Source organism: Mytilus trossulus, chromosome 4, assembly GCF_036588685.1.
Source record: "Mytilus trossulus isolate FHL-02 chromosome 4, PNRI_Mtr1.1.1.hap1, whole genome shotgun sequence".
Classification (NCBI taxonomy): domain Eukaryota; kingdom Metazoa; phylum Mollusca; class Bivalvia; order Mytilida; family Mytilidae; genus Mytilus; species Mytilus trossulus.
In genome coordinates this window covers 37,358,623-37,370,959 of record NC_086376.1, presented here as the reverse complement: position 1 = coordinate 37,370,959, position 12,337 = coordinate 37,358,623, and the positions used below count along the sequence as shown (strand labels likewise).

Here is a 12,337-nt window from a genome sequence, read left to right as displayed (position 1 = left end):
GTCATATCAGGCTGAGCTAAGGAGAGCATTTTATTATGACAAGCTACAGATTAAAATCAAGTTTTCTTCCAGTCAGATTATGATGAGCAGAGTTATGGTCCTTGGACTTAATGAAAATGACTCAATGAATCAGTTTTTCACACTTTTTCTTTCCAATCTTGAAGATATTTATTTCATAATTGGTATATTGTTTAATCATGACAAGTTACAGAACAAGTATGAATTTTGTTTCTGTCTGATCGTTTTGTGCAGAGTTATGGTCCTTGAAAAATTCACTTGCATAATCAGTTGTCCACACTTTTCTTCATCATGCTTTAAGATATTAATCTGATATTTGTTATATAGTTACACTATGACAAGTGATAGAACAAGTTAGCATTTTGTTCCAGTACAATGCAATTTCAACAAGTAGGGGACTATGTTTTGCCATGCAATACTCTCAGAATGCTTGTTATCATTAGGTCAATTGGTATCTTTTTTATTTGTAGGTAGGGGAGATAATTTATGGTTGAGTCCTGCTGGTTGTGCTATGTTTACCATACATGTGTGCCTTCCATTAAGCAGCCATTTAGGAAAGGCAGCATCCTTCTTGCAGCATCTAACATCCCTAGCTGTGGTGGAGGGAATCAGGACTCTACCAGGCTATCAGGTAAGAATAATTATCTTTCCTTTAATCATCCAGTTTCTGTCAAGTGGGAGGGATTTAGTTCTTTGCCATGAGGTAAAATAAACTGCATCCTTCCCATACCATCTATAATGTCTGGCTGTGTACAGGGGAACCAGAAAACTACTTACCCATTAGATACAAGAAACAATATGACCCAGTCAGCATATAACATCACCGTCTTGGAAAGCTACTGTAACTGGGCCTGTAGATTAATTGTTTGATTTGGTAAATTCTGTCAATCAGCATTTTGTATCCCCTTTGTTTAGGGTGAAATAAGGACACTACTAAGAAGCTGCACATGTCCTTGAGCATCTGAAATCCTTGTTGCTATTGGGGAACCAGACAACTATCAAGAATGCTACCAGCTGGATTAAAATTTATTGATAAACAGTATATAAAAGACCAAGCCTGCATTTTTCAAATCTTTTGAGAAACATCGGCTTAAATTTGTTCCATTCCTCTCAAAAGAGTGACTGAAGGTTTAGATATCTCATAACATTATTGGTTTCTATCCTATTACATTGATTTTATCATTTTGTACATCAAGGCCAAGCTAGCATAGGGTTGAAGATAGTAGCAGTAAAATGATAATATTTAAATGTTGTGTTAAATGTTTTATAGAATTAAATTTGGCAAAAGTAATTCAAAAGAGGACATCCAATTGTTACTAGTTGATTCCAAGTTTTGCAAGTACATTTGTACATGTATTATCCTAACATACTTTCAGAATTCTTACAGATTCCTTGCCATAGGGGGATCCGTGGGGGGAGGGGGCCCTTATGAAAAGTTCTGGATCTGCCACTGCTTGCTACATGTGGAATTCTTAGGCAATGGATTTGTTATATAAAGAGTTTTTGTACCACTGTGTAATAAGCTTATTACTAATATAGCTTATTATTAATAAGCTCATACACACCCATGTAAGAAGTTACGGGTTTATTTATAGATGCATCACATCATCAACTTGTTTTAGTGTCTTCCATGTGTTCTTTTCAGGTTCAGAACCATCTTTAAAGTTATTATTTCAATTATAATTGCCTTGAGTCAGTGGTTGTCCCAATCCAAAAAAGGTCAAGGTCATTTGTTTTGAATGAAGGTAACAGAGATATTTGTCTATTTGAATATTCATAGCGATACTTTACACAGTTGCCCATTTCCTAAGTAAGGTCATTTGTTGAAGGTCAAAATCATATCCAGTAGAGATATGTTAACTGTCTGCAATGACTTTTAAGGTCTGAGAAGGACCACTAAATTAATTTTAAATGATAAAGACCAAAATGGTTGTAATGACTTTGACCTTAATTCATAATGGATAATTGTTGAATGCATGTCAGAGTTACATCACATATTTTAATATACCAGTACTGTTACTTCCGAAATTTCTAAATATTTAACTTTTCAACGGAATAGGTAATGCAAAAATGATGAACTCACAATTTTTATATGACCGCAAAATTTGAAAAAATTTTCGTCATATATTGCTATCACGTAGGCGTCGTCGTCGTCGTAATCGTCGTCGTCTGAATACTTTTAGTTTTCCAACTCTAACTTTAGTAAAAAATAATAGAAATCTATGAAATTATAACACAAGGTTTATGAGCACAATAGGAAGGCTGGGATTGATTTTGGGAGTTTTGGTCCCAATATTTTGGGAATAAGGGGCCAAAAAGGGCCCAAATAAGCTTTTTTTTGGTTTTCACACTATAACTTTAGTTTAAGTAAATAGAAATCTATGAAATTTTGACACAAGGTTTTTGACCACAAAAGGAAGGTTGGGATTGATTTTGGGATTTTTTGTTTTAACTGTTTAGGAAAAAGGGGCCAAAAAAGGACCAAAATAAGCATTATTCTTGGTTTTTGCACAATAACTTTAGTATAAGTGAATAGAAATCAATGAAATTTAAACACAAGGTTTATGAACACAAATGAAAGGTTGGGATTGATTTTGGGAGTTTTGGTCCCAACAGTTTGGGAATAAAGGGTTCCAAAACTAAACTTTGTTTGATTTCATCAAAAATTGAATAATTTGGGTTCTTTGATATGCTGAATCTAACTGTGTATGTAGATTTTTAATTTTTGGTCCCGTTTTCAAATTGGTCTACATTAAGGTCCAAAGGGTCCAAAATTAAACTTAGTTTGATTTGAACAAAAATTGAATCTCTGGGGTTCTTTGATATGCTGAATCTAAAAATGTACTTAGATTTTTTATTATTGGCCTAGTTTTCAAATTGGTCCAAATAGGGGTCCAAAATTACACTTTGTTTGATTTCATCAAAAATTGAATAATTGGGGTTCTTTGATATGGACCATAATTTGGTATTCGGCCTTTGGTTTCTTTTTGTATCCTTTTTTATAAGTTCTAAAATTTTAACTTTTATTTTGTGGGGTGTGTTGGTGTTAGAATAGTATGAATGGAACAATTGAGTTTTTCGAGAAAAAAATAATACATTTTGATTCACTGTTTACGTGACATGAAACCAAACAGGAAACCAATCTTTATTTTCTTTATTTTGCACAATATAATTCAAAAGGCATAAATAAACACCATTACTAGTGTAACTTGCTTCATGTTAATATTTAAAATCTATTTTCAATGTTATATTAAAGTTTTTTTTAAACCTGACAGGAAACCATAAGAAACCGAAAGCATTTTTTTAGTTTTATTTTATTGCAAAATCTGCTTAAAATAATCTGAACAGTAAACTTTTTCTTAAAATCCATCTTAAATGTAACAGTATTATAAAACTCCTAAATATGTGCTTGTTTTGAAAACAATTAGTACAATTTATTCAGAATTTTCCATATTTTATTCATTGATACAGAATACCATAATCGTTGTATCTTGATGTTTAAGCCAAAAAAATATATTTATATTTGGTTTTGATATTCCAGTTATATACAATTTATTCCAAATCATTGGCAATGTAACATTCTTTAAATCCAGTAAAGAAAAAAACTTTTAACTTGGAATTAAAATCTTTAAAATAGGAACAATGTGATACTTGTGAACTGTACACCATCTACATGGTTTCCACATTTTAACCTACTTTAGTGGGCTAAAATCAATAAAGTACTTCCTTTCAAGTCATGCATGGTAAAAGTTTACTTCTCCTTTGACAAGTTTTTTGCGTTTCTGATAAGTGTTTGCAGAACATGAATAAAACATATTAATTAAAAATTGTGACAAAGATTCCAACTTTGTACATTCTAAGTGTAACGGTATATTAACATGTATTTTTTATTAAATTATATTTATTCACCTAAAATATCCAGTAATATTTACTGCTGAAGTTAAATCAATCCAACGAACATTGGTACAATGATAAGAGACGTAATTTCGATTGATTTTTCCAAGGACTCTTCACGTCATTATTAGGAAACGAAGTGTGTTCTAACGTCTGTCAAATATGAAATCGATTTTGTCAAGTCATTGGGCATTTATTTTCACACAGGATCGTATGTAACATTATGCACATAGGAAAATAATAGACCACCGGTGCAATCTCTTTCACAATTGTATTTTCCTCTTTTAAACAAGACGAAACAAGTCTAAAGATTATGTTTGCTAACATCCCGTTGGAAACAAAAACAATGTTTAGACCTAGTATTTCGTACATTCGGCCGTAATGGCGTTATCACTTGTTAGTCACATGTTTCACGTATGACCGGAAATGATTAGAACTTAAGGACAAAAACAATTTTAATAAATAACTGGACTTCTGTTTCGTGTGAAATGTTACGCATAACGATAACGTAATATTCTTACTTAATTATTACGAAGATCAAAATAAGAATGTAAATCATCTCGGATTTACCTGTTTGAACATCTCGCGAGAGTTCATATTTGCATATTGTTTTTAAGAATTCTATTACAACAAAGCAGATTACATCATCTAAAAATTGTGTTACGAAATCGGACACAAAAATCACGCCACTGTTCTTACATCTGCTACATAAATACTTATAGTTCTCTGCATTTTCTTCTCATTATTCTTATTGGTCGATGTTCTTTGTTATTTGAAAGCAAAAGCTACGAATTTGCCGGTGACGATTATCTATAAATCAGTCAGCGTTATGCTCTTCGTAAGCAAAAAGTAACGCGAGAAACGCCACAAAAATACGGTTGTAGAATCTTTGAAATTCGTATATTTTAATTTTTTTTCTAGGGAAGAGTAGCATACACTTGTATGTTGATAAAAATAATGGCATCTTTAGATGTAGTTGCAACTTTTCTTACAGTAATTCACATTTTATCACTTTTCTATAGTTGTAGGAAATGGAGCCCAATAGCAAATTATGGTCTATATGTCAAATCTAACTGTATTAGTAGATTCTTAATTTTTGGTCCCGTTTTCAAATTGGTCTTCATTAAGGTCCAAAGGGTCCAAAATTAAACTAAGTTTGATTTTAACAAAAATTAAATTCTTGGGCTTCTTTGATATGCTGAATCTAAACATGTACTTAGATTTTTGATTATGGGCAAAGTTTTCAAGTTGGTCCAAATCAGGATTCAAAATTATTATATTAAGTATTGTGCAATAGCAAGAAATTTTCAATTGCACAGTATTCAGCAATAGCAAGAAATCTTCAATTGTACAGTATTGTTCAATAGCAAGAAATCTTCAATTGACAGTATTGGGCAATAGCAAGAAATATCTGATTTCACAATATTGTGCAATAGCAATCAATTTTCAATTGGAGTTATCTTTCTTTGTCCAGAATAGATATTTGTGCAATAGCAAGATATTTTCAATTGACAGTATAGCGCAATAGCAAGAAATATCTAATTTCACCATATTGTGCAATAGCAATCAATTTTCAATTGGAGTTATCTTTTTTTGTCCAGAATAGATATTTGTGCAATAGCAAGATATATTCAATATTCTTTGTAATTTTGAGTTATCTTTCTTTGTCCAGAATAGTAGTTGAATCAACTTAAATCATTGTTTTATACAATAATCAATGTTTTTTCACCATTACTACCAACTGATAAATTAAAACAATCTTTACCATTCAGTGATAACAAGCACTTTTTTTTTACATTTTAATATTTTATGATGTATTTAAATAATTAGTTATTGTTGCAAACTCCATTAGAAATTTGAATTGAGATCAGTTTTGGAATAAGGGAAAGTTTTTCTCATTTCAGATTTCATAAATAAAAATGAAATTTCTTCAAATATTTTTTTAAGAGGATTATTATTCAACAGCATAGTGAATTGCTCAAAGGCAAAAAAAATTTTAAGGTCATTAGACCACATTCATTCTGTGTCAGAAACCTATGCTGTGTCAACTATTTAATCACAATCCAAATTTAGAGCTGAATCCAGCTTGAATGTTGTGTCCATACTTTCCTCAACCGTTCAGGGTTCAACCTCTGCCGTCGTATAAAGCTGCGCCCTGTGGAGCATCTGGTTTATGTTTATAGCATCTCTTGTAAGCAGGATAATAAAGGAGATTGAATTATTAATCTGGCAATTTGTTTCATTACTTAAAAATGGCAATAATTAACAAACACAAAAAGTACCGCATTTACAGTTCAAAGCTGTAAATAATAATGAATCTTCTGCAGTGGTATACTCTTTCCTTTTTAATGCAACAGGGTTGTGTTGAAATTTGTTTACATATTCTCCAAGTTTTTTTTTTTTTTCTAAGGAGTAAACATATTTGCATGAAGTAAACATACCTTTGCTCTTTGTTGAAGGCTGTAAGGTGACCTATAATTGTTAATTTCTGTGTCATTATGGTTTCTTGTGGAGAGTTATCTCATTGGCAACCACATCACATTTTTAGCTCACCTGGCCCAAAGCAAAGCAAATCTGACATGTGGGTAATATTGTTTATCAGGTCAAGATCTATCTGCCCTGAAATTTTCAGATGAATCAGACAACCGGTTGTTGGGTTGCTGCCCCTGAATTGGTAATTTTAAGGAAATTTTGCTGTTTTTGGTTATTATCTTGAATATTATTATAGATAGAGATAAACTGTAAACAGCAATAATGTTCAGCAAAGTAAGATTTACAAATTAGTCAACATGACGGAAATGGTCAGTTGACCCCTTTAGGAGTTATTGCCCTTTATAGTCAATTTTTAACCATTTTCGTAAATCTTAGTAATCTTTTACAAAAATCTTCTCCTCTGAAACTACTGGGCCAAATACTTCCAAACTTTAACTGAATGTTCCTTAGGGTATCTAGTTTGTAAATTGTATCCGAAGTTTTGATCTATCAACAAACATGGTCGCCATTGCTAAAAATAGAACATAGGGGTCAAATGCAGTTTTTGGCTTATAACTCAAAAACCAAAGCATTTAGAGCAAATCTGACTTGTGGGTAATATTGTTTATCAGGTCAAGATCTATCTGCCCTGAAATTTTCAGATGAATCAGACAACCCGTTGTTGGGTTGCTGCCCCTGAATTGGTAATTTTAAGGAAATTTTGCTGTTTTTGGTTATTATCTTGAATATTATTATAGATAAGAGATAAACTGTAAACAGCAATAATGTTCAGCAAAGTAAGATTTACAAATAAGTCAACATGACGGAAATGGTCAGTTGACCCCTTTAGGAGTTATTGCCCATTATAGTCAATTTTTAACCATTTTTTCGTAAATTATCTTAGTAATCTTTTACAAAAATCTTTTCCTCTGAAACTACTGGGCCAAATACTTCTAAACTTTAACTGAATGTTCCTTAGGGTTTCTTGTTTGTAAATTGTATCCGAAGTTTTGATCTATCAACAAACATGGTCGCCATTGCTAAAAATAGAACATAGGGGTCAAATGCAGTTTTTGGCTTATAACTCAAAAACCAAAGCATTTAGAGCAAATCTGACATGGGGTTATTATGTTTATCAGGTTAAGATCTATCTGCCCTGAAATTGTCAGATGAATCAGACAACCTGTTGTTGGGTTGCTGCCCCTGAATTTATAATTTTAAGGAAATTTTGCTGTTTTTGTTTATTATCTTGAATATTATTATAGATAAGAGATAAACTGTAACAGCAATAATGTTCAGCAAAGTAAGATCTACAAATAAGTCAACATGACCAAAATTGTCAATTGACCCCTTAAGGAGTTATTGCCCTTTAAAGACTTTTTTCACAATTTGTTCATCATGTTGACTTACTTTAAAAAATCTTCTCCTTTGAAACTGCTGTATCAATTTCAGCCAAACTTAGGCTAAATGAGTTTCAGAGTTTCTAGTATACATTTTATATTTTATTTCCTTGTATGTCAAGAAACAGCTCCTATGGCTAAAATAGAACATAGGAGAAAATGATTATTTTGTTTGGCTTTTGAAGAAAATAGGACGATCCAAAGAACATTTAAATAAATTGAAAAGCCAAAATAATCATTGATGAGAGATTTAACCAAAAGAATTAAGGTGAGCGATTCAGGCTCTTGAGAGCCCCTTGTTTTTTTTATATTCTAGATCAATTACAAAATTCTACAAGCTAGAATGAAAATCAGGGAATCAAAACTTTAAATAATGAAAAGCCCATGAACATTTGAAATTCAAAGCGAAAGTTCCTCCATAAGAAAACAATGGTTGTATATAAAGCATCAGTGTGAAGAATGGTAGGTCCTTGACCTTTGTAATTTCAAATTAAAAAATCCTCTCCTAGAAACAACAGGTTTTGGACCTTAGTCCCACTGTAATTTGATCTCCCTAAAATATGCTTACATAAACAGTTTGGTTTGAATTATAAATCCTACTTTGTTAACTTTGTACTAAGAATACATAAATACTAAATTGTCTTAAATGGTCAAGACGTTTTTATTATGGTACACATATATTGGATTATTTATAAACCGAAAATTTTAAATGCTCTTCAAAAGAAATAATGTTGATTTAATCTACCCAATAAAATATCCATAGATATACTATCATCATTATATTAATGCACAATTAAAAGGCATTCATAACGTTAACTTATTACGTTGAGAGATAATCATGAGAGTTAGTTACCTATTTCTGATATCATAACCCATAACTGAATATTTTCTATAAAGTATCCTATAGCATTTCTTCTTTAGGGAATACTGATAACGCTAAAGTCATCCATTACTATATTTGCAACCTATGCAGTTTATTTTAGTGAAGAATGATAAGTGGCTCCTCTGATAATACTTGTCATGGGTTGACTGACGTAGACCGTACATATTTTATAGTTTTGATTATTAGATGGCACCATTTTAAATTGGATTTATGACAAATATGATATTTGTACTATATTGACCTGTCTGGAAGCATCCCTCACTAATCTTTGCCATAATTAACCTAGATATTATTCCAATTTTCAATTATCTGTCAGTTTGTCTTTGTCAATCTGGTTTGAAATTTGTATCTAATACTGAAGAAGGAATTAAATTTTTCATAGCTTGGCTTTCCTTTTGCAGTATGCAGGGTTAGCCACTATGGTGAAACCCTAGACTAGTAAAACTTTATTAAGACTAATAAGATTTTATCAACACTTTGTTTGGATCAATAAGAAAAATGTTGGAATATTAGTTTTTGGACTAGAAGTTGAAAATGTTTTTGGTGCTGACTGCTTTTGTAAAATTAAGGTGTGGTATGATAGGAATTAGGACAACTGTCCACCTATGTCCAACTTGTGTATTGCAACAATATGTCACCATACAGCCTTATGTTGGTTCTACCTGTTATCTTCAATTCAGGGGCGGATCCAGCCATTTAAAAAAAAGGGGGGGTTCCCAACTTTTGAATCATTTTACAAAGTTTATGTGCTATTTTTCAATCATTTCAGACTTTTTTCCTAGTTTAATGTTTTCATTTTTTTGTGTTTCATTGTTGGTAACAGGTCATACAGATGCTGTGGTCTTGTGTCTGTTGTAAATGGTGTCACACAAGACTTACATGTATGTAACTCCTTACAATAGTCTGTCTGTCTGTGGTTTATTCATCCATCAGTGATGATTTCTTATATTTAGAGTTATCATCAGTAACAGGTGAAAAAAATATATGTGTAATTTGCAAACGTCTTGACAATTGACTTGTCAAATGAAATCCAGTACTTTACTTTATAAAACAATTTTATTTTTTTTTAAATTTTAAAATCAGACCAAAAATTAGTTTTACTTGTTAATTTAATATCATGGTGGTAAAATTCTAATTTAGTTGCCCACCTGTTTTGACCTAGACCAAAGGTTAGATTAAGTATGCTAATCTAGTTGTTTTTGGTTTCATCTACCTCATGAATTAGACCATACAACATCTAGACAATGAAAAAATCTTTCAAGCTTATTCCGACTATGACAGTTAAAAAGTAAATTATTGACCACTTTTTTGCCACAACCAGAAGTGTAACTGTTAATAGCTATCATTTCCCATAACAACAAATATTGAATATGAAAAATACGATTACTAATTATGCGAGCACTGTCGTATGTTTAGGGCTTGACTTTATTTAATGATCTTACTTTTGGACTCTGTCATACTAATCAGCTAGTTATTAGTTTTTTTGTCATAAAAACATGGCAAATTCAATTAAGAATCATTTATTTTATCTTAATATTCTGTCCAGTAATGTGTCTGACACTTGCTTAGGAAGACAATGTCTGCTTTTATAACCTTAATCTAACCATGCTTAATGACACTAGATAAAGCACTTTAATAACCAAGATGACCAGGATGAGAGCTCTTACATGAATGAAATCGTGACACAGTTGATCCTTTTTAATTGTTAAACACTAATATCAGAAATATATAAAATTAACAGGAATAGGCAATTGACTGAAAACGTTGATATAATGAAAAATAAAGGTATTTAAATTAAAATGACTGATATGAAGAATCGTGACTAAATTGAGACATTTATGAAAGACCCTTGATTTCAATACAGTTTGATCAGAAAGTATAGAATACTGTGGATTCATTATTATTTGTTGGATACCAATTTGCGTGGATGTCGTGGATACAGTTAATCCACGAAATTAAGTGTTCAACGAATGATGAATACTCTATAGGTTTGTGTGCAGACTTCAGCAAAACCACGAAAATTAAATATCCACGAATATGCAAGTTTTCATTAATCCTTGTCCTTTTGGTCAAGAAATCTTGCGATAGATATTTGTTTAACTTATATATATAAAGTCTGAATGACTGTCTCAGAGATTTTATTGTGCTTTTATAAAAAGTTGCTGGCACATTCAACTAAACATTTTCAGATTCATTTTAGAAATAAGGCTTCATACATTGTTTGACATCCTAAATATGTGACCTCAAAATAATGAAGAACCTTTTGAAATTAGAAATTTTAAAATTTATTAGAAAAGAAACATACTTTGAACTCTAATAGTAAAAGACTTAACTAGAAACATTGTTGGTACTGGTGTACTTTTAATGGTAAATGTTTCATTTTGAATGTGACTTTGAAGTTGATCGTCCACCCACAAAAGCCATACTATAAGAGCATGTTTTTGTAAATGTAAATCCAATATAGAGAGTGTAAATTTTCCATTAAGCAAATACAATCCCAGTAGTGTATATAATTATTTAAAAGTAAATACCGATTATGTACACCATATTTTGATGGAATTATGCAGCGTTTTGAAGAAATCCCTGGATAATTGTTTGATTGATGTATAAATTATAGCATGCATTAGAATATTGTATAGGTGTTATATCAACTTAACTTTGCTGATTATTTAATATAAGGACTATCATGCAGGAAGCAAGAGTTGATTGCTTAATTCACAGAAATAATGGTATATCACAATTTATGGCACTGTGGCACAGAATAATCTGACAAATTATTTTATTTTATTTCCGACCTTTTGATGATGTTTGTATATATTTAAATGTCAAGCCAGGACTTATATAAAACATAGTTTGCAAAAACTTTTTTTTTAGAAATTTTATTTGTTCAAATATAAAAGAAATTTTTGTTCTTTATTGTTTTTTTTCATTTCAAAAACTAGTAGAGGTGCTAGTTTTGCCAATGAGACAACCATCCATCAGAAAGGTTATAGCACTGAATGGAAATGGACAGTCTCACAAATTATTGCATATTTTTCAGACCTTCAAATGATACTTGTATACCGGTACAAGTATATAAATATTTTTCTAGGAATAGCACCGGACAAATAACCAAAAAATTATATGAAAAAATAAATTCAGAAAACTTCAGTTTTCTTCAAATATAGAACAATTTTTTTGTACTTTTATTTTTTTGTAAGTTTAAGCTTCAAGACAGTTTAATTTTTCATGCTGACCAATGTCTGTCACGATATTATGATATATAAGAGAATATAATAATTTTCACTGCTTTTTACCAATATTATCCTATATATGAACAGAATATAATCATTTATCACCTGGGGAGAACCAGACAATATTAAATTATAACACTTTAAAACGGTTGGATTTCACAAGGTATTTGTCTTGCCTGAGGTTAAATTATTTAAGAGTTCAACTGTTACAAAATATATGAACATACAATTCATATAAATGTTATTCATTTACATTAGGGAGTTACTTCCCTTTTTACCATGTTACGAAAAACATTCAAATGTCCCATGGTTCTGGATTGATTGTTGATTGCTTAATGTGCAGTGGCAACTATTTCATGCATATTTAGGATGAGAAACTATAGACCACTTTAGAGTCATCCATCACTGGAAAAAACTCATCAATTATGCCCACCTTT

At 31.1% G+C, this 12,337-nt stretch overlaps 1 protein-coding gene across 1 annotated transcript in view; it reads left to right on the top strand.

Annotated features, from left to right (window-relative positions):
* The window catches only part of LOC134715240 (biotin--protein ligase-like), a 45,395-nt gene that overhangs the window by 15,851 nt on the left and 17,207 nt on the right, over window positions 1–12,337 (top strand). The window contains exon 9 of the mRNA XM_063577289.1: window positions 489–649. Coding sequence (XP_063433359.1) covers window positions 489–649 — 161 coding nt within the window. The remainder of the gene's footprint in view (window positions 1–488; window positions 650–12,337) is intronic.